Consider the following 24,654-nt stretch of genomic DNA (forward strand, 5'->3'; position numbering starts at 1 on the left):
GAGAGAGGAGAGAGAGGGGTCGAGAGAGAGAGGGGTCGAGAGAGAGAGAGAGAGAGAGAGAGAGAGAGAGAGGGGTCGAGAGAGAGAGAGGGGCAGAGAGAGAGGGGTCGAGAGAGAGAGAGGGGCCGAGAGAGAGAGAGAGAGAGGGGCCGAGAGAGAGAGAGAGAGAGAGAGAGAGAGAGAGAGGGGCCGAGAGAGAGAGAGAGAGAGAGAGGGGCCGAGAGAGAGAGAGAGGGGCTGAGAGAGAGAGAGAGAGAGAGGGGCCGAGAGAGAGAGAGAGGGGCCGAGAGAGAGAGAGAGAGGGGCCGAGAGAGAGAGAGAGAGGGGCCGAGAGAGAGAGAGAGAGGGGCCGAGAGAGAGGGGCCGAGAGAGAGGGGCTGAGAGAGAGGGGCCAAGAGAGAGAGGGGCCGAGAGAGAGAGAGAGACTGAGACTGGCCGAGAGAGAGAGAGAGAGGGGCCGAGAGAGAGAGAGAGAGAGAGAGAGAGAGAGAGAGAGGCCGAGAGAGAGAGAGAGAGGGGCCGAGAGAGAGAGAGAGAGAGGGGCCGAGAGAGAGAGAGAGGGGCCAAGAGAGAGAGAGGGGCCGAGAGAGAGGGGCCGAGAGAGAGAGAGAGAGAGAGAGGGGCCGAGCGAGAGAGACTGACCGAGAGAGAGAGAGCGAGAGAGAGACTGAGACTGGCTGAGAGAGAGAGAGAGGGGGGGGCCGAGAGGGAGAGAAACAGGCCGAGAGAGAGAGAGAAAGAGAGAGACAGACTGGCCGAGAGAGAGAGAGAGTGTTAGGGAGAATTCTCTGTTTAGGCTGAATTTCCTAACCTAGAGAGTCCTCCAGCAGCTTTGCTGGATTTTTGGGGTTTATTCTTTTACCCTCACTCTTGGGCCTGATTTGAGTGTGTTTCTTTGAATCTAGATGTGTTTAATGGGCTATGGGGTCTTTTACTCCATAGGGCCTCATGCGTTTTTGTGATGTGTGTTAGACAGCACCCTCAGTGCAGTGACTACTGTCTCCCAGGGCATGTAAAGTCACCATTGACTTTACTAGTCTTAAATTCTGAACAGAACCAGTACAAACCATCATATTGTGGACGTACTGGCTGGGGCAATTCAATTGCCCCGGGGTCTAATAGTCGAGGGGGCACGTCTCCGGCCCCCCTGATCGAGTTTTGGCTGGTGGCAGTGGATACTACTTTTTATATTCAACCGCAAATATTTTCCTGTGGGATTTCCCATTGTTTTAGGCTAATATCTTTATTTAATTATTTACGGTAGCCTTGAACATACCGCCGGTTTATTTAATTAATATTAATCCTCCGGTTGGTATTTTTTGCCAAAACTTGATCCTGAAATGGCGTTTGTGTTCCCTTCTGGGACTCCAACCCAAGTCGAGCCCTTTGTTCCACTTTTTGGCAGGCTTCTCCACAGAAGCCCTCCACAGTGGTGCCACTATTTCTGGGGTACTTAGGAGGGGGTGGAGGGGAATTTAGGCACCCTGGACTGAGTTGCCTAGGCAACTCAAGTCGCACTCCGTCCTGATTGGCCCAAGTGGTGAGCCGGCCGGCTCACCACTTAGCATGTTTGAGGGACAGCTAGGCTGAGTGAATGGGGGTTTGCTGCATAAAAGCAGGGCTTTGGGGACTGGAACTTCAGAAGTCGCCACAGGACCTAAGACTCCGACGAGGGAGAAGCTGAGCCGACCTGCCACGACACCACTACCGGTAGAGCCGGTAGAGCCCTGCTGGACCGTCTCACCACTTTTTCCCAACGACAGAGGAGATCTCCCGACTCCTTTAACTGGTGGGGATAACCAGTTTCACCGTCTTTTCGCTTTCCCGACGTATCTCGTGGCCGCCTTGCCCGTGCCAAGCACCCCGGCAACCGGGATACCACGTTTTACCACGACCGCGAGACAAAGGTACCACCTTTAACCGGAAAACTCCGTGGCTGGTTTCTGCCCTGGTAGTGCAATGACCTTCATCTTTCCTCCAAGTCAAGATCTTCTCTTCCCCTGGACGACGACGCAACTTGCACCCACTACCAGGAACAACTGCCACCGCTGGAGGATCCTTCCCACTTAAGGTACCGTGTCCCGCCTGGCTTCCCTTGCTACCGACTGTACGGGGTAGATTTAGCCCCCGGCTTTCGAACCTGGGTTAGCCTGGGACAACCTGGCTAAACTTTTCTAAGCCTCTCTAAACTCTTTTCTGAACCCTCTGCAAGACTTTCTAAGCCTAGTGTAACTGTGTGATCTTGGGCACATTTGTGCTCCGCTCTCTCTAAGAGTGGGCCCAGCCTTTGGACTTTGGCTCACCAGTGACTTTTCGCTCTCTGCCTTGCTAACAGTGTTCTTGAATCGTAGAGTGGTGTACCTCTCCATATTCTTTCTTTTTCCCTCCCTTTTTCACAAACTTATTAGAGTGCAATCTAGTTAAGCGCTCACCTCTGTATGAAAATAAGTGGTGTTAAAGGGGTGTATATACCATAATAGTAACTGTGTGTAGGATATTTTACAATAAGAGTGCTGGAGTGTTTCAACTGTGTGTTTTTAAATAAATAATTATATACTTTGATACCAAAGCTCTGGTCAGTGTTTGCTTGTATTATTGTATCCGAATGCCTATTGAGTATACTTTGCATACTGCCTAACTCTTCTTGAGGGAAGTCCGACTGCTCAGCCTCAGCTACCAGGTAAATCTGGGTGGTACAGACTGCTACCAAGTGGGTTTACTGCCAACAGTAGTCTTAAATCTTTTGCAGTGGTCCCTAAGGGAACTGCACAGGTTTCTGCCTAACAGAGAGAGAGAGACTGGCAGAGAGAGAGAGAGAGAGAGAGACACACTGGCCAAGAGAGTGAGACTGGTCGAGAGAGAGAGAGAGAGAGAGAGAGAGAGAGAGAGAAAGAGAGAGAGAGAGAGAGAGAGAGAGAGAGACACACACTGGCCAAGAGAGTGAGACTGGTAGAGAGAGAGAGAGAGAGAGAGAGAGAGAGAGAGAGAGAGAGAGACAGACAGACACTGGCCAAGAGAGTGAGACTGGGAGAGAGAGAGAGAGAGAGAGAGAGAGAGAAGAGAGAGAGAGAGAGAGAGAGAGAGAGAGACTGGCCGAGAGAAAGAGAGAGAGATTGGCCGAGAGAGAGAGACTGGCCGAGAGAGAGAGAGAGAGAGAGAGACTGCAGACCAGGCATTCAAATGAGTAGAAGTCCTGCATAGGAATAATAGAAGCAGGCATCCACGCGGGGAAGATCAAGGCTACACCCCCACCGGGACGGATGGTTCTAGGCATGGGGAGGATCTTGTAGCAATCAGGAAGGAGAGGGTCAAAGCTCGTGACAGAGCTGGCCGTGAACCACTTCTCGGTCAGAGCGAGAACATCCAGATTGAGTTCTTCCAGGAGACGGAAGATGTCAGAGGAGTGTTTGACAGCTGATCGAGAGTTAAGAGTGCCAATGTGGAGCAGGTTGCCCCCTTTGAAAGACTTCCATGGAGGGGTACAGGTCAGAGGTACGCCCCAAGGAAGTGTTGAAGGCGCCCGAGGATGGGCAGAGGAGGAAGGAGAGAGGGCAAGGTAGCTAAGCAAGAGGAGGTAGGTGCTAGAGGGGTGGCGGAGGAAAGAGGCAGCAGGGTGGCCGGAAAAGCAGCAGAGGCAGCCGTAGAGGTGGCAGAAGAGCTGGAGAATGGAAAGAAGGAACAGCAGGAGAAGAAATTAAGTTGATAAGGTGCTGGAAGCTTCTATAAAAAAGGAGAAGGTTGGCCTGAGGGCCTTGGACCAAGACCGTGCCATTTAGGTAAACATTAATGAAGGTCTTAGAGGAGTGGAAGGGGGCCAGGAGGGGCTCCCATCGGGTGCCACCATTAATGGGTGAAGAGGAAAAAGGATAAAGAACAGAGACCATATGGGCGTTCTGTAAGAAGCACTGGTGTAGTTTATCAGCGATAGGGAGGCCCGGGTTGTAGACCAGGATATCCCTTTTGAACTTCTTCCTACCAGACATAGTGATAAGGATAGGATAGTCAATAGAAAAGCAGTTGGAGAAATAGGAGAGAGAGCACCATAGAGGGTGCGGAGGGCAGAGTGGTCGGGGGGGAGTGGAGGGGAGAGGTGAGGTGAGCTAGGGGGCAGGCAGGAGAGGGAAGAAATACTAGGACGGTGTTAAGGAGAGGGGGGGACTCACACCGGACAAAATAATGACAGAACTCAGATGCAATGTATAGACAAGTAAGTTGCCAATGGAAACCTAGAAGAAAAGAATGGACACAGCAGGGATGCCAGCAGTAAAATGTAAGCAAACAAACAGGAGAAACAAAAACGCAGAAAAAACAGAACAGTCGACCGGAGAACCTAGAAGAAAGAATAAACAACTGGGATGCAGGAAATACGATGTAAGCAAGCAACCCCTATGCTTTCCTGCCCTTTGGTTACTGTATTGTCTAGCTCTACCTTTATTGTATGTGCATCCTGTTTCGTTATGCGTGCGCACACGCGCTATGAGGGCTACAGGCATGTGACGCAGTTTATAAAAATTCTAATGAATAAATAAACCATGAATAGTAACACACAAAGGCAGAAAATCTACCAAGGGAACCCAGAGGAAAAGAATGCAACAACCAAGGAGAACAAAATCACAAAATACACAATAGGTCAGGTGAGGAAGGTTAGGAAGGGGGAAGGAAAGGGCCTGCAGGGGAAGCAGAAGGCGCACGGCTGAGTTGAAGAAGGCGGCCTAGAGTTGCAAGGGAGCACACGCAATCAAGGATTGTGAGGGAACACTCACAAGTGTTAGGGAGAATTCTCAGAAATGTGCTAATTCCCTCCACCTTAGAGACCCCCAGCACCTTTGCTGGATTTTGAGGACTTCATTTTTTTTTTTTAGCCTGGAGAGAGTGAGACCATTTTTCCCCCACACTCTCATGTATTTTAATGTGATTTTGAACATTGTTTCTTTTGGTTGTGGAGTCTGACAAACTCCATAGGCATCATCTTTTACATTGTGTCACACAGCACCTTCAGTGCAGTGACACAGGGAAGTTTTTCAGATTTCCAAAGGTTTAAATACCTTCTCTGGGATAAAATAATGTTTCCCAGAGCAGTAACGTGAAAATGACTTTACTTACCATTGTAACTTTCTAGACCCAGCACACACTATCTTACAATAGGGTGTTGGAGGGGTTACCTAGTATACCCTTTGTCTTGCTTCTCATGTAACATTTTTAATGTACCCTTTTCTGACTGAATGGCTGGTGGCAGTGGTTTTGTTTGAACTACCACGGTGGGCATTTACCGCGGGCTGCGTTCGCAGCTGCAGTAACACACCCAAGGGTGCCATTTTTATCAAAATGGCCCGGTCTTCTTTTTTCACCATTTCTTTGTGGAATGTTCCTTCTTGAGATTTACTCTGCACGCCAAACCAGGTTTGGTCTCTTTGTTCATTTTGCCTTTGGCGGGATTCACAAGTGAAGACCGGCTCTGGCTCCAGGGTGTCTGGGGTAGGCAGGAAGTGAGGGAGGTGCCCGAAACTCCCTGTGCTTAGTCTCCTAGGAGACCCAAATGCACTCTGTTATGATTGGCCAGCTGACTGTCCGGCAAGGACAGCCACCCTGCTGGGTGACTGACAGCTAGGCTGAGAACTGAATAAAAGGCAAGTCTTTTGGCTTGGAAGGCAGAGTCAACCACTGGACGAAGGAACTGAAGAACTACAAGGGGACGCCTGCTGCAACTCCTGGACCGTTGGTTTGCCCGGTGCAGCCCTGTTGCAGTGCCGAAACACCAAGTTCATATCGACAGAGAAGCCCTTGCAAGGACGATGTCTCCCCTTGAGTTGCAGGGACCAATCAACTCCAAAGTACGCCACCTGGACATCCATCTCAAAGCTGGTTGAGTTTCCAGAGAGTTGCTTCTGGAAACCGTATAGCCAGGGAGAGGAACACCAGATTGTGTGTGTTGCTTTTAAACTGGCCTAGAGCTACAGGAAGATCCTCAGGACTCCCAGGAAGCAGGACTGACCAGGCATGAGCCCCCTCGACAGAGTGCAAGACCCCAGAAGCAAAGCAAGCCCATCTCGACATCCAGGAACCACAGTGTTGCTATTTGCGGTAGACGCGAGTAGCTAAAACACTGAACAGCCACTGAAAGTAAAGTTTGCTAGTTGCGAGTTTTGATCATCCCAGTGCATTGCAGAAGTCCCCCAGACATCCTCCCTCTTTTCCCCACGACTGAGGCACAGGAACAATGAGACCTGCTGAGCTGTACAGGAACAGAAGTCATCTGCTGCATCTTCTTCTTCATTTCTAAGGTACTGTACAAAGTCTGAGAGAACTTACCTCTAGTTTTAGAGTTGCTTGCACTACTCACAAGTCTAATCAACTTCTGGCCCTACATTTGATCCTTCTTTTCATCAAAGACTCCTAAGAACTTGTGCAAAGACTTTTCCATTCACTTACCAGAAGTGCTTCATCCTATACAAGACTTTCGCCCATTGACTTTGGCTTAATGCCAACAGTAAGATATTAATGTCCCCAGCACCCTAGTTATTGTAGTCACCTGTGGGTGTAGGTTGTGTCTGTGGGCCATCCCAAAAGGGTCTTTACTGATTTAGAAACTAAGAGTTTACAGTATTGAAGTGTATTTGTGTGTTACTATTATACTGCTCCCTTCTGAAGAAGGCTTATTCTAACTGACTGATAAATGTTTATGCAAGAAACCTTGAGCGCAAGAGTTTATTTGAATACTTGTAACTGTGAATCTGTGTAACTCCACTACAGCTCACATTGACCCCTTTTGAGATGAGCCTGGCTGCTCAACACGCTACCAAAACTGTTTAGTACAAGCTTATACCAAAGGTTTAGTTTCCTATACCTGTAGTCAGAGTTGTTTGTAGTGTTCCCAGAGGGTACTGCATACAAACTTTGTCTAACATCGACCCAGGACACGAGGGAGCGTGCGCAATCAAGGACTGTGAGGGAATGCTAGCGGCCTAGGAAGCGAGCGTGCACAATCTAAGATTGCAAGGGAACACACGCAGCGGCCTAAGTTGAGAGCGAGCACGCAGGTCAAGGAGGGAATAGTAACGCGTATGCAAGGGTGAGAAGGGGCACCAGGTCAAGGGGTTTACGTGGAGTAAAGCAAGCTAAACTCCCCCCGCAACTTACCTGGCGGCTGCAGTAAGGAGGGCAAGTCGCCCGCCCTCACTGTCCATGGCACGACCCCTCCGCCGCCAAATACCTGCATCACTCAACACCACGCCTTGTCCTGCAAGGGCTTTTGTAAGTGTTTAATGGGATGCTTATATTTACTGACTTCATCGTTCAGCTCTACAGCTCACATTACCCCTCTTAAGATAAGCCTGGCTGCTCACACTACCAACTTGTAGTACAGGCCTAAAATAAAAGGTGGGTTACCGAATACCAAGAGATCATTCTTGTGTAGTCCCACACCAGTTGGCCTGCACAAATTCTCACCTAACAACTCTATAATGCCCTTGACTAGCAAAACATAATGGCGCCAAGATGATTGGTTAGAACAGTGAAGTCAATTAAAAAGTTGCACATTTCCAATACCTTTTTTTAGCATGTCTCGATCCAACACTACATTTCTTTGTGCCACATCCACTTCAGCTCGAAAATGAAAACGCTTTGCTCTTTGCTCCTTTTTTTCAATTGCTTCCTAGGAGAAAGACATTGCCACAACAGAAAAATGGAAGGTAAAATTAACTCTGAGCAGTGACAAAGACAAGATATGCAAAAGATTTGCTACAGAATACGTCCTTGTGCAATGGCACACAGACACATACCAACAAGAAAAAAACCATAAGGCAATTGCATGTGCGCGTTAGCTGCATACAGGATTATGCAGCTAACACGCCAAACAAACCAAACAAACCAAATTGTTTTACATAAGCAAACTTGCATTAATAAAACCAACAGGTTTGGCCTTGTTGTAATAGTCAAAGGCGTTTGTCTGTTTAGCATGGAAATGGGCGAGTACGTAGGGAAACTTTGTATGCCAGTCATTTGCAAGAGGTACTATTGCTAAAATAGAGATGCAGGCTGCCCAAGTAGTTTAAAGTGCAAATGTGAAAATAGTTCACTCAACTTTTATTTTATTGATTGAGTTTTTATAAAGGGCCTATACAGCAAATGGAGTTTCAAGGCGCCACAAGACAAAAAAAAAAAGACAAGAAGAGAGGGTCGGGGGGTGGGGGGAGCAGGGGAGAAAAGCAACGATAACGGTCCTACTAAGCCTAGAGTTATTCGGATCGTACAAGTGCAGTAACAAGAAGTGCAAGGTAGGGGAGGGGTAAGAGGTGCCGGTTGTTAAGAAAGATTTTTCTTTACTGCACCTTTCCTTCCAATTTTAACGGACCGCCAAAGTTTTTTGCTTTTATTTATGATTCTGACCTGTACTTTTTACAGTGCAGTAAATCCTTAGGCTTCACTACACTGTCTTTTGCTCATCTGCTATGGGGAAACTAACATGCCCTTCAGGCTGTCAGTACTGGGAAACATTGTTTTCCTTAGTCTAGTTACTTTCCTACTACTTTCAGTAACTTGTTTTCACTTGTGGTAACTTTTATCATTGTACACAGCATCTTACAATGCAGTACAATGGGGTACACTTTTGTTTTTGCCCTAGACTAACACTCAAAGGATTTTCGGTTAATGTAGGTGTGCTAAATGGACAAGCTGGTGGCAGCAGTGACTTTTCACAATTTTTTGGTGCTTTTTGTTTTAGCCTTACCAAGTCTATCACGTTTGGCTACTGTGGCTAGTGATCAAACATGTCCATGCCACGAGGTTTTTCGTATGTCCTTTGGCCATCTTGCTTTTTAGCCTTCTTCCTGGCATGTGAGGCCAGAAAAATCCTTGTATGGACTTCCATTGCCCGGTGAAGCAGAGGCTTTTGGTGGGCAACTCGAGGGCTGGGTGTGTTTGCTGGCAGGATGTGGGTTGGGACTGTCTTGTCCCAATCCACAAACTGGTTTCAGTGTGCCTGAGTGTTATGCATGAGTGTTCCCGCCAGTGGGCCTGATGGACCACTGCTTGGGGAGGAGGAGGCGTGTGGGGCTACTTCTGATACTGGGAATTTCTGCTCTTACCTGGCTTTTGGGATAAGAGGAGGACACCTGCACCTACTCTAAAGAGATCCTGGAGTAACCTGAAGGAGCTAAGAGTCCTGTCCAGCTGTGAGACCTGTGAAGAGACCGGAGGCCCATCTGAAAGAGGCCTGGCAACCAACTTCTGGTGCTGTCCTGGAGGAGCCCTGTCTTGCGATTGATCTTCAGCAGTCCTGCGAGGGAGCTGCGACTCGTGGAGTGGAAGGAACATCCATTCCTTAAGTCTGCTAGTTACCCTGTGAGCCATCGGAAATGTCCCTGAAACTTCCTGTGGCTGACCAACTCTAGGTTTGGGCTACCGTGCTGGCAAAGTCGTAGTTCTGCATTGAGGCCTGGCACTTGGGGATCCTCAGCTTGTCCTGGAAGACTTACCTCAGCAGAATTCCTGAGTCCTAGCGTCGAGGGGACCCGATATAGGATGGAAAGTCTCACCGCGATAAGTGGGTCCCTTTACATTGCTATGCAGTGGTAACCACAGTCCGCAACAGTTTACCTGAGTAGAGTCCAGCCTTGAGAGGGGTCCTGCATCATGTGTTTATGCATTCTTTATCTGGTGCAAGGACTCCTTGCACCAGCTAAAGACACCCACCAGAAATCTGCTCGAACCTGGAACCCCTGCGTATCAAGGACTGAGGCTGATGGCGGGAAAAGCAACCTCAGACCTTCTTCCATTGACCTGCCAAGTCCTGTGAAGAATCGGAGAAAGGGGGTTGAGTCACAGTGGTTCTTACCTGCCCCTAAACTCCCTTCAAAAGTTTTGCTAACCTTTAAACAATGTTTACAATACTTTGGCTTTGCTATTGCTTGCTCGCAAAAGCCTTGCAAAAGTTGGGGACACTTTTGTTAGTTAGTTAGGATTACCTGTCCTCTAATCCCTGGAACCGTTCCCTGGACCCCAGAGACCCTACCTTCATTTTTTCCAGCATCACAAACTGTGTCGGAACTTTTGGGCATAATGTCCCAGACAACTTAGGGAAGGACTTTTGCAGTTAGGGTTAAATCTCTGTGGACCTGTATTGCATAAACTAATCTGTACTGTCTTTTACAAGGGTTTGATTTGTAGTATGCCTTAATCTAGTGACTGTACATGTGTAATCTATTATTAGTGTTCTGTGATGCATCTACCTGTTAGTCATTTTTCATAGTGATATTTGGCCATAAATAATTAAACTATTTTTATACATACTTTCTAAGCGTAATTTGCGATTCCCATTGTGTGTACTCACTGTGGACCCTTTACAAGCTCACCACCTCTTGAGACTTATCCTAGACCACTCATCACTGCTACTTTGAACTGGTGTGGTTACATCTCCCAGAGTTGTCCCTGTCACAATATAAGTTGGCCTTCAATACATCTGTCCATCAGGCCAGAGTATAGAAAATCAATCCTAACACCGGTCAGGGCCAAAGGGATAATGCTAGGGTGGGATTGAAGTGTGGGGGAGAGGGTGGCATACAAGTGCAGGGGGGGGGAGAAGGGCCCCAGGGACTAGGCAAGTGCCAAGGGGGGCCAGGTGGGAAAGTGCCAGGGGATGCCGGCGGTGGGGACCACATACAAAGTGTGAGGACAGGGGAGGAACTTACTCGTGAGGAGGCACACCATGCCAGGCTGGTCAGGGAAAGGGGGCAGGAAGGGAAAGTGTAGGTTAGGGTAGGTGCTGGGGTACACTGATTGAGTAGGGTCTGGTGCCCTTTTGGACTAAAAAAGGGACAAGGCAGCCAGTCGAAGCGGCAGAGGGGACATTAGCAAAGGAGAGGGAAGGAAGAACAGAAAAGGATGGTCTTGAGAAGCTTCTGGAATTTAAGGAGATCTGGCTCAAGCCTGAGAGTCGCAGGGGGGACATTCCAGAGGGAGGCTCCTGCCAAAAAGAGATCTACTGCCACTCTCGGCTTGAAAAGGCATCTGATCTGCAGAGTTGGAGCTAGAAGACTGAAGGACTCTAGCAGGGAGATATTTAGGGAGAGAGAGAGTTGGCTGTAGCAGGGTCCCAGGAACAATGAGTTCCTTGTTACCAATCCAAAGGAAGTGACAAAGAAATTTTACGAAAAAGACTGAATTAAAACCTGCAATTCTAGGGCATCTTACAAACTGTTTTATGACATCAGTCTTGAAAATAAAGCACTTGGGTTTTGTTTGTGTGTATATTAATCAATGCGTTGATGGGCGTATATTAAGAATTTTCCTTAGACTCAGGTCTAACCTCCTGCTCGCGTGAGAGGTATTATTCATCAGGAAACCTAATATTGACAATAAGTGTAGATTTTTTCATCAAGCAGTTGAATTACTGCAACACATCTTAATACAATGTCATGTGCTGCAGCCCGAGTTTTACTTTTGGTACAGGATTTTTAGCAGGTGCCCCACCTCACCTTTAATTTCAGCTGTTTCTTTTTAGTTAAGTTGAATTTAATTGATGAATTGTCAATGGCGCGCTGAGTTTTATATCATCAATTGATGTTTATTTGTATTTATGTAGGAATATATATATTACACGGCCTGCGGTAGCGGGCGTGTAGTTATGGTCAAGTTGCTAAACCCATAGGAAGAGCACTTGTTGGGCGGCTTATAACTTAGCTCCCCCTGGATGAATCCTCACAAAACTTTGCAAATAAAAGTATATGGCCCGCTCTGAATTATTTTGGTAAATTTGGTGAGGTTACATTAAGGGGGGCAAAGTTATAGGGGCATCCCAAATTATAATTAGAATTTTTTTCCATAGACTGAATTAAAAAAAAAACATTGCTCTTGCCTACAGCCCAAACCGCTGGATGGATTTTCACCAAATTTGCGGCAGGAAAGGTGGCTTGGTTTGTAAATTTGGTGAAAATCCATCCAGTAGTTTTTTTAAAAAAACAGGCAAAATGTAGGTGCCCAAAAATGTGCGATATCTGGCTCTGCTGACCCATTTCCCAGTTCGCTCCGAGGACCGGGCTCCGATTGGTCCGGAGGGCCACGTGTTAGGCAGAAACTTGTGCAGTTCCCTCTGGGACCACTGCAAAAGATTTAGGACTACAGGCGTTTGGCAGTAAACCCACTTGGTAGCAGTCTGTACCACACAGATTCACTTGGTAGCTGTGGCTGAGCAGTCAGACTTCCCTCAGGAAAAGTTAGGCAGTATGTGGAGTATACAAGATGGGGCAATTTACACAGTAGAACAAGCAGACACGGAACAGAGCTTGGGTGTAAAGATATATAATTATTTATTTTAAAAACACATCTATGAAAAACACACTGGCACTAATACGGCAAACAACTTCAATTACTATAAGTACGTCAATCCCCTAACAATATTTTGACAAGTCTAGGTTCAACGGCACCACTTATTTGCAGACAGAGGTGAATGATTTAACCTAGATGGCACTCTAATATTCGTTAGAACGGGAGAGAAAAGGCAGGGTATGAAACCAACTCTGTACCAACACTTTTACGAAGCAGATGCAAGGCAAGTAAGGCAGGGTCTACCGTAGATCACAAAGTTCAGAGGCCAGGCCCACTCGGAGAGAGGCAAGGCGATATGTCCCAAAAAGTATCACAGTGGAAATGCACTTTGAGTCTTTGTAGCAAATTGTCACAGAAAGGTTGGACCAGTTTAGAACAACAAGTTAAGAAGGTCTGGAGGCGACCCAATGGAAAGGTAAGGATTTAAGACACCTCACGCTAACCGTCACAAGGGAAGCCAGGCGGACACAGTACCTTGTAAGTGAAGAGACAGCTCCGGCGGGGGCAGTTGTTCCTGATGGTGGATGCAAGTCAGGGCTTTGCCAAGAGATGAGATGGTCTCGTCGTCGAAGGAAAGTTGAAGATCGTTGCACCACCAGGGAAGAGGCCAGCCTCGGAGTGCTCCGTCACAAGGCACCACCTTTTGGTCGCGGTACGGGCTAGTGGCTATCCGGTTGCCGGGGTGCTCATCACGGGCAATTCGACCACTATGCCTTGGAAGCAAAGAAAAAGCAAAGGGACTGGTTGTTCCCACCAATCAGGGGAAGAAGACTCTCCAGCAGGGAGATCTCCTCTGTCGTTGGGAAGTGGTGAGTCGGTTCAGTAGGGTTCCACCGGAGGTGTCGTCGTTGCAGGTCGGCTCAGCTTTACCCTCGTCGGATTCTTAGGTCCTGTGGTGACTTCTGAAGATCCATTCCCAAAAGCCCTGCTTTTATGCAGAAAGCCCGCCAAAAATGCTTTTATGCAGAAGCCCGCCAAAAATGGAACAAAGGGCTCAACCTTTGGTTCGGAGTTACAGAGGCGAACACATACGCCATTTTAAAAACCGAGTTCTGGCAGAAAATACCAACCGGTAGATTTATTTAAGCCAAATAAACCGGTGGTATGTTAGAGACTAACATGAAAAAGTATTAGCCTCTAAGGAAGAATCCCATAGGAATATATTCGGGGTCGAATATAAAAAGTAGTTTCCACTGCCACCAGCCAAAACTCAACGAGGTGGGACGGGACAGTGCCCCCTCGAACAACAGACCCAGGGGTAATCAAATTACCCCTACCAGTACGTCCACAATAGGATGGTTTGTACTAGTTCTGTTAGTAAATTTAGGTCTAGTAAAGCCAATGGTGACTTTACCTGCCCTGGGAGACAGTAGTCAGTCCCAGGGTATGGAGTCTATGGTGGGGATCCTCTAGGACACCCCACTGTTACGGCACGGAAGGTGCGGTGTAACACACATAGTAAAACACATGAGACCCTATGGAGTAAAAGACCCCATAGCCCATAGAACACATTGACATTCAAAGGAATCAACCACATTCATGTCCAAGAGTGGGAGAAAAGAGTCTCACTCTTGGCAGGATGGAAAAAAACAAACTCCAGAAATCCAGCAAAGCTGCTGGGGGACTCACTAGGTGAGGAAATTCAGCCTAAACAGAGAATTCTCCCTAACACCGCGTCATGTCTGCGGACATCCAACGCGCCGCTGATTGGCTGGTGGGAAGCATGATGTGCTTCACATTTTCCCAAAACGCCCGCCATGTTGTATCCACAGATATTTGCAGATAGCTCAGCGGCGAACAGGGCTAGCGCATTCCTGTTTCTCATTTGCCTCTATTTGAAAAAAATGACCTCCACAAAAATGTCCATAACTTCTTCAAAGTTCATGCTAGAAACGAAATTCAAATGTCTGCTTGTAGCTAACATCCTAAGCCAATCCCTATAGTTTTTCCGCAATCAGGATTACCGTGCGCGGAAAAGTTTGCCGCAAATTTAGCGTGTAAAACAGCTTTTCATTGCATCCAACCTCAATTTTCAGTTTTCAACTTGCTCATTAGTGTCAAATCATTGCTAGTGTGTGTCTGCAACCAGATAAAGCGGCTCCCATTAGAATGTAAACCATTTCTGTGATTTAAGCCAAATTTAGTGTTTTTACCAATTCCATTCAAAGCCAACTTTAAAACCATTTAGCCAGTTTGCCAATCAATTCTGTTTCTCTCTTGTGTTTAGATTGCTTAGTGTGACATCACCCCATTGGCGATTATTGTATCCCCATTAAAAATAGTGTGATTATATTGTGAATATATAAATAAATATTTTAACTTTGCAAACCCGCAAATTTCGGGTTCAGTGTGACCGTCGGGGGGGTGTGACATTGGTTCCAAGAGAGGGGCGTGATATAAGTGGTACATCATTCAGAATAAAATAACTTTTAGACACAAATAAATAAATAAGGATTTCAGTTGTGCATTGCATGCTAGGCATTGACTTAGGTGACGTGGCGGATTGAAATCACTTATAGATTGGGGGCTCATCTGGGATGTCTTAATTAGAAATACCACTTGTGACAGTCTAATACAGCGGGCTAACTGACGGGGTACATAAATCCTGTTGGGCTACCACACACTGTGTTACACTCTGAAAAGCACCCTTCAATAGAAACACTAACTTTTGCAAAAATAAAATAACCCCTGTAAGTCAGAAAGGAAAATATTTCCGGAAAGGCGACCCCAGTAGAAATCAATATAGCAAAATAACACGTACTGCACAAATTATGTGTCAGGGGTGAATGGACAGAGCAGGATCAGAATGTTTGGTTGCAGGAAATCAAAGAACAAGCCACTGCCACAGGATGAGAGATATGGCAGGATCAAGGTCCATTACACATGGCACTGAGTGAATTGTACATGGCCCGTAAGGTAAAAGAACAAACTAAAATTGCCAAAACAGCGGCACACCTGTACCTCCACATTGGAGCAATACAGGAAAACTATGCTGAAAACCTAGATCTGGCAAATAGGCAACTACAATCATTAGAAAAAGCCCAAACTGATCTGGACTCTGCAGAGCAAAGGCTACAAAAGAGCCTAGAATCAGGAAATGAAACCAGACAGTACCTGGTAAAAGTAAAAGGAGATCTGGATATCCTGCAGCAAGAGAAGGTAGAGCAGGATACCAAAGTACTGGCACTGCAAAAAGAGTGCCAAGAAAGTTTGGACTCCCGACTACGGAGCCAACAAAAGCTGGTACAGCAGTTAAATTTTAATAGAGCATGCACAGAGCAGGTAGTCACCCTGCAAAACCGCCTAGACCAAGAAAAAGATGAAAATAATAAATTAATTCTCAAACACCTTGGCACCCAGACAGAATTTGATGAAGAGCGCCAGAAAGCTGGTGCAATTCAATAACAAAGGGACGACCTGGCTGTACAGATGGGTACTCTCATTCACGAAAGGGACGCCTTAGGCCAGGAGGTCAGTTATTTAAAAGCCAAAATGGAAGAAAATTACCTGGCCCTTCAGGGACTGGGTGAACTCCAAAAAGACTACGAAAAACTGGTAGAGCACGCCAGGAGGGGGGAAGATGCTCTAGCAAGGAAGGACCAGGCCAATAAGGACAGGACTCAGGAGGTAATCCTCCTGCAGAAAAAAATGGCCCAATATTCCAAAATTACACAGGAAGCACAGAGACAATGAGACTCTCTGTGAGAAAAATGACAGGCTCCACAGACAGGTAGCAATGCAGGAACAACTAATAGAGACTAGTAAGGCCTTGAAAGAAGAACAAAAGAGTCAGGTTCTTGCATATCAACAGTGAGTAGGGGCTGAGAGAGATGAGGTCCGCTGGGAGAGGAAACACCCAAGCATAACCTCAGGAACCCTGGTACCAGAGACTTTCACCTCTTCAGTTCCATGGACTCTGCCACCCCCATGTCCACTGGCACACATGAGTCAAGGACCATGGGGATGGTAGACTGCAATCCAATGGGAAATATGGGGCTCACAGATCAGCGCCTCCCAGGAATGGATGGGCGGGCATCTATGTATGGGTTCCAAGTGCCAGGGCCATCTTCTCTGATCAAGGAGACTCCAATGTAGGGAGGATCAGAGAAATGGATCCTCAAAAGTATAACTTACCCCGAGATCAGATGGTCAAATTTGGTGGGGAACTCCAGGAGAGTAGGCCCACTAAGGGCATCCTGAAAACCTCTTCCCAGCTAGGACAATGGGGGGGGGGTACTCAGACAATCCTGGGAGCAAGGAGGAATCAGAAGACTCTACTGAACGCCACAGGACCCAAGAAACTACGCCCCCACATTCTGCAAGCAATTCCCAAGCTCGCAGAATCCGGGAGAGCTTAGAAGACCAGACAGGCACCTCTGGTAGCAGTGCCTCTGAGTCAGAGGATGAGTGGACCAGGGTCACCCGAACTAAGAAAGCCAACAAGGTCAGGAGAGCCTTGCTCAAGGATCCCCTGAAACAAATAAAAGCCATTAGGAGCATCATCACGCCCTATCATAAGAATGCAAAATATTCGGTTTGGGAGCACCTTGAGGTATTTGAACAAAAGATGGAAACTTTCCATTTGAAGGACAACCAAAGCTGTATTCAATATGTAAAGTGGACATTTTCTCCAGAGTACTCCAGCTTCTTTGCGGGGCTGGAGCATCAGAATCATTCCAGGTGGTCCACCTATAGGGCGGCCATCCTGAAACATTTTTCTATTCATAGGAATCCTCAGGAGGCTTGCAAGGCAGCATATAACTTGCAATGTGGGGAAGATCAGGCCCCACAAGAATTAAAACGTGCCTTTGCTGTCAGTGCGCACCCTTCTAGTGGTCTGCGCAAAGAGTGTGTAAACACTTTCTTTCATGCTATCCCTAAGTATATCATGACCCAGCTAGTGAGGGACTTTCATGAGAAAAGATCACTAGACTGGGTCATTGAACAAGCCACGCGCATTTATGAGGTGCAAAAGCCAGTGGAAAATAAATACAATAACAAAAGCCCCAAAACAACTAACACCCCTGCTGCTGCTAAAGTGGTGGAGGTGAAGGTTGCCCCCATTTTAGATTTAGAGATGGGGGGGCCTAAAGGACTGCCCACACAGAATCAAAACAACCCCAAACCCAGAAGGCCCTCGGGTCAATCACAAACAGGGAGCCAGGGAGGTAATCCCACAAATGGGACCCCTAACTACCCTGACTACATCAGCCCACGCTACAAGGGGAATACACCCATCCTGGGTAATGTAGGGACTCCTCCAGCCCAAGGGGGGAGAGGGGGATCCAACCAGACAGCAGGAAACCCAGGGAACTTACCTCCTCACTTCCCCCAGGAGGGCAGTATTCCCCAAATACTGGACAAAATTTCCTTCCAAGGTACCCGCCAAACTTTAACCTACAAAACAACCCATCCTTCTTTCCATACTTTCCTGAGCCCAGACAGCCCAATCCGGGAGAGGGGAGGCAAAGGGTGGAGGGGTACCCAAACTTTCCTAACCTGGGGTATTATGGGAGAAGGGATAGCTACCCTTCCTGGGATCAGCCCAGGGGAGACATGAAGACCCCGTAACCAGCCAGAGCGGGTGTCACAACTAGAGCGCCAGGTCCAGAACATGGCACAGGATCTGGGTCGCATGCTGAGGGCTCAACAGAACCCTCAGATGAGCATGGCGGCGCAGAATGCCTCAAATCCAGGACCAGGTGCTCCAGAGCAATGACCGGGGAAGAACCCAGACAACCCACTGGTTCCCAGGGAGGAGGCACAAGGGGAAAGCGGGGGTGTAAAGCCTTGGAGGAAGCTTCCTTCCCTACTTGTAATAAGCCCCTGGAAACCATGGAACCGGAACCAAAATCTCCTGCCCCCGACAATCTGCAACCCAAGAAGCAGAGAGGGGGTAGGAGAAATAAAGAGCCCAAAAAGACCCATTTTGTGGAGGAGGTACAGATCTCCCAGTATGAAGGAGAGGGGTCCTCAGAGGATTCTGGGAAAAGGATCTTCTCCTTCAGAGATGGGGGAACTCCTCCCAAAGAAAAATGGGTCCCAAAGGATCCAAATCCAGACTGGGTAGATGTGGGGACTGAGTTAGCACCGCCCATCATCTAACCCCAGAAACACCAGCATGGAAATCCCCTGGTCCAAACCCATCCTGCTGACTGCCTCCAAAAAGTGTGGGTGGGGGGTGGGGGGGGGGGTGGTGGCTTGGCAGCCCAGAATCAGAACCAGGGGAACCAGAAACCTCCCCCATATCTAGCTGTCACCTTTTTTTCTTTGATTCCCAAGACACCAAACAGAATCTTGCCCAAATCACCTGTTACACTCACCTGACTCCCACGGAGGTGCAGGTCTGGTTTGGAGTGTTGTTGCTTCTTCTATGGTGAAGCGCAGGACCCGGAAGATGGACTGGACCGGACCTTCGAGTCTGGCTCGCAGGAATATCTTTCTGTATGTGAAAAGGGAGTATTAACAATCTGCGGGAGAAAATATAAGCCTCCCGCTCCCTTCTCACCCCTCTACGAAACCCTCCCGCGACCCCCACGTGAAGTCTTACCTTAGGGTTTGAAAGGTTGAGCTCTCCATCCTCCTTCTAATGCAGGGGCACGTTGTATCCAGTTACTTCACTGGGATTTTGATTGTAGAGGGTTCAAGTTTTGTTTTCCCGGTATAGTACCGTAAGGATTCTGTTAATGAGTATGATTCCGCAATAATAATTGTTCGTTGTCTCTTTTTCAGGTGCGGAAACTATTCCGAGAAGAGCTGTGGAACCGAAGAATGAGACTCTGGTGAGCTTGATGAGAGTTCTCAGTGTCCTTGTAGCAATGCGCTCACTAACGCTGATGTCTTTTTTTCCCCATAGGGGCCGGGGTCCGGAAATGCCTGGATGCGGCACCGACCCGAAACGAAGCTCAATCCAGAAGAAATCAGGTAAGTCTTTAATGGGCGTTTGGGCAATGTCTTTTCATGCGCCCACTAACGCTGATGTCTCTTTTTCCCCTTAGGGGCCAGGGTCCGGAAATGCCAGGAAGAAGGCACCGACCCGAAAAGAAGTTGGAATAACCCAACAGGTAAGCTTTGTAATGGAAATTAAGGTTTCCTTGTTTTCTTTCCCCTCTCACCTTTATTCTTGTCTTTTTCTCCCTAGGCGCGGTGATGTGGCTGCGATTCCAGATGTCACCGTAGAACATCGTGGTACCTTGTACAGGTGAGTGAGATGCGGCGCTGCAGCGATCGATGATATGTGCTTTTAAATGGATGTCTTCCTTTTCAGGACCGTCGGCAAGATGTCTCCGGAATGCGGAATTAGCAGGTAAGGACTCTTCTTTACCCTTTTCTCTTCTCTTCTCTCTTTGCAGGTGTTCCAGGATGCTGGCAGGAGTGGCAGAAGACAGAATGCAGGAGCAAACACGGTGAGCATCCAGCTGCTAGATGCAGAACAACGCGAAGCGTGAGTTGCTGCTTGGGCGTGGCTTAAATAGCCTTCAAAGTAGTTCCAAGTATGTATCCTTCCTCTCAGGTATGTATTCCTCCCCTGACCACACCCGTGTGGTTAAGTAGTTCCAAAGATAAAGTAGTCCCATTCAGGCCTCAGAAGGCCTGGATGTTGCAGCATGGTCTGCATCAGGTAAGTTAACACTAAGCACCTTTAACACAAAGTCCCCTTTTATGAGCCTGGTGCCTATGGCGCCAGTACTGTGGCCCGATATGAGCCTGGCGCCTTACTTGAGGCTGTTGTGACTTCCCTTGAAGACATGATGTCTGCCTCTGGGGTAGCTGGGTCTTGTCTGGTCCTTGGAGGTAGGCATCATGACATCGCCTTTCTGTCAGTATCCAAAACCAAGAAACTAACCCACCAGTTGTCCAAAAATGTACATTATCTTTGCCCGCTTGAGGAGAAGGAAGGAAGATTCTATGCCCCAGTCCAAATACAGGGACAATGTACACTTTTAGCACTGGTGGACACCGGATCCCAAGCTACCCTTCTGTCAAAAAGGGCTTTTGACCAACTGAATTCGGGGAGGGGGGAGAAATACCAAATTCCATTCATCCCTCTTCCTGGACAACTTCAGAACTTCGATGGGAAGGAAATTCCCATCAAGGGCACTGCCGATTTGGACATTAAAATTGGGTGACACAAGGTGAAGGACCCGGTCATAGTTGTGACTCCAGAGGGCACACCTTGTTTACTAGGGAATGACATCCTGCGTAGGTTGTCACCCCTCATAGATTGTGTAAACAAGGTCCTCTGGACCCAGACTAACCGACCAATTAAATTGAAACAGAGTGTCAACCATGTTAGTTTTAACAGCACATGGTTGAATAAAAATCTGACCAAATAGAATTTCACTTCCAGAATAATCAAATCCCAGACATGACAGTAATTGCAGTAGGACAACAAACCTGTGATGGAGGGATCCTCTCCATTTCTGAAAATCAACCTTCCTTCCAGTTTAACGTGGCATTCCACACTGGAAGGAAACACTCAAATTCTTTACAAATTCACAATCAGAAAATACCACTCCAGAAAGATGAGAAATCAGCTCAAAGCCAAACTGATATTCAGAAAATTGGAGAGCCGTTGTTCCTCCCTATTCAGTTAAATGAAGGGAAGGACGCTGTTCTCTTCCGAGTGTGCATGAACAACGGTAAGAGCTTCATCAGCGAGGCCATGTTCCGCAAACTCCCAAAAGATCCAGCCATTCCCACATTTAAACTGATAGACAAATGGGAAATGGACCTGGAAACATCCAATTCCAAACACCTCCTGCCTAGCAGGTGTATGCTCAGAATTTCCATAGGCAACAAGAGCATAGTCTATAATTGTTGGATCATGCGAGATGTCCCTGCCGCATTTTACTTAGGGAGTTACCTTCTCAATTGTTTCAAAAAAGGTAGCAGGCGCTCCTCTCCAGAAAGAACATGGCATGATAACCTGTTCGGAGATGAGAGTTTGCAGCACACGCTTTTTGCTCACTGTACCTTTCACAGATGGGAAATATCCATTTGTATATCAGTCTTTGTCCCGCCCACATGGGCAGTCCAGCACCGAAATGCTATGGTAATTCCTCTCTGAACAAGAGTACCAAAAGCAACCCCATACACGTGTTTCAGCCTTGTTGGGTCTCATCAGTGAGGTGAAGCTTTGTCTCTCTGAGCACAGTGAGCAATTGCTTTGCCATTAGTTTGGACCTAATAAACTTCAAAACATGGTCCCGATTAGCGAGTAATACCATGGACTAAGATGACCCAGAGAAAGCATTGAGGTCAGCCCAACTGCTGCCTTATGCAGTTGAAATTCAGATTGGAGAGGAAGTCACCATCCCAGAACGGACCCAACAATTCTTACTGGAAGTGAAAGTTAAAAGAGGACAGAAACTGAAAACCCTGATGCCTAAGTCCATCTGAATGCTCATTTCCAACAGCAAGGGTTGGGGGTAAACCCAACACCACTAGTCAATATAGAACACAACACCATTCCAATAGAGGTGGATAACAGCGACTTAAAGAGTATCACTCTGGCCCCAGGCACCATTATTGGATTGGCGGTTGATGACCAACATTTTTCCATAGATTTAGGTAATGAACTGTTAGGACCAATCCCCAAGGACTGTTTTGACAGTGATAGCGATGATGACGCAACACAAGACAGGATCTTTACCCGGCATGGGGAGAATTTCCTGGTGTACACTTCCTGCCATGTGACCCGTGACTTCAGGAGGGATGAGGTGTTCTTTCAAGTCTGTGAGGACTGAAGCCTCCAGTCCAAATCAGCACTTTGACCAGGGACTTCTCCACCCAGCTGGAGGAGGCCGCAGAGGTAGCAAAACCGGAAGTCTTTCCAGGCTTCAGGAAGATGGTTGAAGAAAGTCAACCTAGCGGATGCCTGTGAGACTCTGGAGCAAAAGCAACAATTGAAACAAGTTTTCCTAAATGTTCAAGATCTCTTTGCAGTGGACTCGTATGACTGTAGTCGCACTGACATCCACACAACAACTATTCCAACAGACCCGGGCATGACTCCAGTGTTTGTGAAGCAATATCGCTTGCCTCTCGCATCAATGGAGTCCTTCACTGAAATAATTAAGAACCTTCAGTCCCGTTGGATAATTCGACCAGTCCACAGCACCTTCAATAATCCGGTGCTGGGGATTTTGAAACCAAACGGCCAGTGGAGACTCAGTGCGGACCTTAGGGAGCTCAACAAACAGATCCATACTTCCCGATGGCCTCTTCCCTACATTGACCAAGGGCTGGTCCAGATCCAAGGGTCAAAGGTATTCACTGCCATTGACAGGACCAAAGGGTACTGGACTCTACCTGTCAGTAGGGAGGACCAATACAAGCTTGCCTTCACCTTCAGGGGGGCAGCAGTACACATGAACCTGGACTCACTTCGGCTACATCAACTCCGGCAATGAATTTAACATGTTTCTACACAAGGCCATGCCCGACCTGGGTGAAAGGGGTAACCTGGCCTATGTAGATGATGTTTTAGTCAAAAGCTCAACTGTAGAGGAACACATAGCGGAGACCCGTTATGTTCTGACCCAGTTGAGGGCTGCCGGAGCAAAAAACTCCTTTCAAAAGGCACAGTGGTGAGGAACCCGTGTCAATTTCTTGGGGCATAAGATTACTCCTCAGGGTCTCTGTCCCCAGGAAAAGAAAGTGGAAGCACTTTAGAAATTAAAAGACCCCACAACTCTGCAGGAACTAAGGAGCCTCCTTGGACTGACTAATTAAAGCAGAAAGTTCATTGAGGACTACGCAGATCACAAGACCCATGATCCATCTTTTGAAGGGGGGGGGTCGAGTGGGGTCGAGAACAAGCCGAGGCAGTAAGACAACTCAAAAGATGCCTCTCGCAAGCGCCTTGCCTAGCTTACCCTGTCAAAAACATGGAGTTCTTCTTGGAGACAGAGTTGTCAAATACATGCTTGACTGCAGTATTATATGAAAAGCATGACAAGGTAAATAAAGTAATCTCCTATGCGAGTAAAACTTTATCCTCCGTGGAGGAAAAATTCAACGCTTGTGAGAAGGCACTCCTGGCAATGGTGTGGGCATGGAAAAATTACTGCCCGTTTATCCAGGGGGAACACATCATAGTGGAGACTTCAAACCAGCCTCTGCAATATCTCCAAAGTGACAGAATCCGGCCCGGAAATGTGAGTAATTCCCAAATTACTTCCTGGATTCGGTCAATGCGAGCTTTCCTGTGGAGGTCGGATATGACCAAAACAAGAAGAGTCCCCTCGCGCAAGGTCTGGCTGACTTGCATGATTGTGCCAGAGAAAACTGTCTCGAGGACGAAAGTCTTAAATTCAAGGACAACATGGAGGCATACCTTAATTCTCCACACAAAGTCTATGAAGACCAGTGTGAGGGAATGCCCACTGTCTATGTGGATGGATGCTCTTACCATGTTAACAACAACGGGGAAAAGGAACTTGTTGCCGGCGTAGGGAATGCATGGGTGAATGATGCCCCAGAACCCTCCGCTTTGTACAAAATCGGTCCCCGAAGTAGCCAAGTGGCAGAGTTGATGGCTGTGCATCAAGCCATCCTCACTGCTGTCCAACACCAACTCCACGAACTGGTCATAATCACAAATTCGGATTACGTACGGAATGGGTTTGTGGAGCACCTGGTTAACTGGAAAACCAGAGGCATGCTATGTGCTAATAACAAACCATTGAAACATGGGAAATGAATACAGATATTGAATGGGATGACCATCTACTGGAAAAAGATCAAAGGTCATTCTAAAGTAGAGGGACCAGACAAAACTGGAAATGACCTAGCTGGCCAAAACCAGAGCCATCCAAGGGGATCTACTCAAGATCGAGTCCCTGTTGGGGGAAATCCAGGTCACTGCTATCACTAGGTCCCAGACAAATGCTCACAATGAACTCTCAACTGCACAATGGAGTAAGGAGACCCCAGATGCCAATTTGTTTACGGTTCAAAAAGGGGATCCAATAATTGGTAAGTTTTATCAACACATTGAGGACCCTGAGAACTTTCCCCTGACGGATACCGATTACATAGGGAAAGAGGACCTTAGAGTGTTGATGAAATATCCAAAAATGTTCTGAATCCAAGACGGTTTGTTGGGGAGGAGATCCCGAGCTGGCCATGACCAGTGGGTGGTCCCAACCTCATTCCGAAGCCCGATGCTAAGTCACGCCCATGATGCGGCCACAGCCGGTCATCAGAGGTTTCATACAACACTTAAAATTTTAAGAGAGGTTGCATACAGGCCACACATGGGGCAGGACCTCGACCAATACTTGAAGGGGTGTCTTGTGTGTGCACAATTTCAGCATACATCACTCA

The 24,654-nt window shown here is 47.5% G+C and overlaps 1 protein-coding gene across 2 annotated transcripts in view; it reads right to left on the minus strand.

The window, feature by feature from the left end:
• NCBP3 (nuclear cap binding subunit 3) overlaps positions 1–24,654 on the minus strand; it is a 552,095-nt gene that overhangs the window by 453,750 nt on the left and 73,691 nt on the right. For both annotated transcript variants that reach the window (XM_069615023.1, XM_069615024.1), the window contains one exon: positions 7,546–7,651. In XM_069615023.1, the coding sequence (XP_069471124.1) occupies positions 7,546–7,651 (106 nt within the window). The remainder of the gene's footprint in view (positions 1–7,545; positions 7,652–24,654) is intronic.

The sequence above is a fragment of the Ambystoma mexicanum genome, chromosome 9, assembly GCF_040938575.1.
Source record: "Ambystoma mexicanum isolate Mex_15411 chromosome 9, UKY_AmexF1_1, whole genome shotgun sequence".
Taxonomy (NCBI): Eukaryota; Metazoa; Chordata; class Amphibia; order Caudata; family Ambystomatidae; genus Ambystoma; species Ambystoma mexicanum.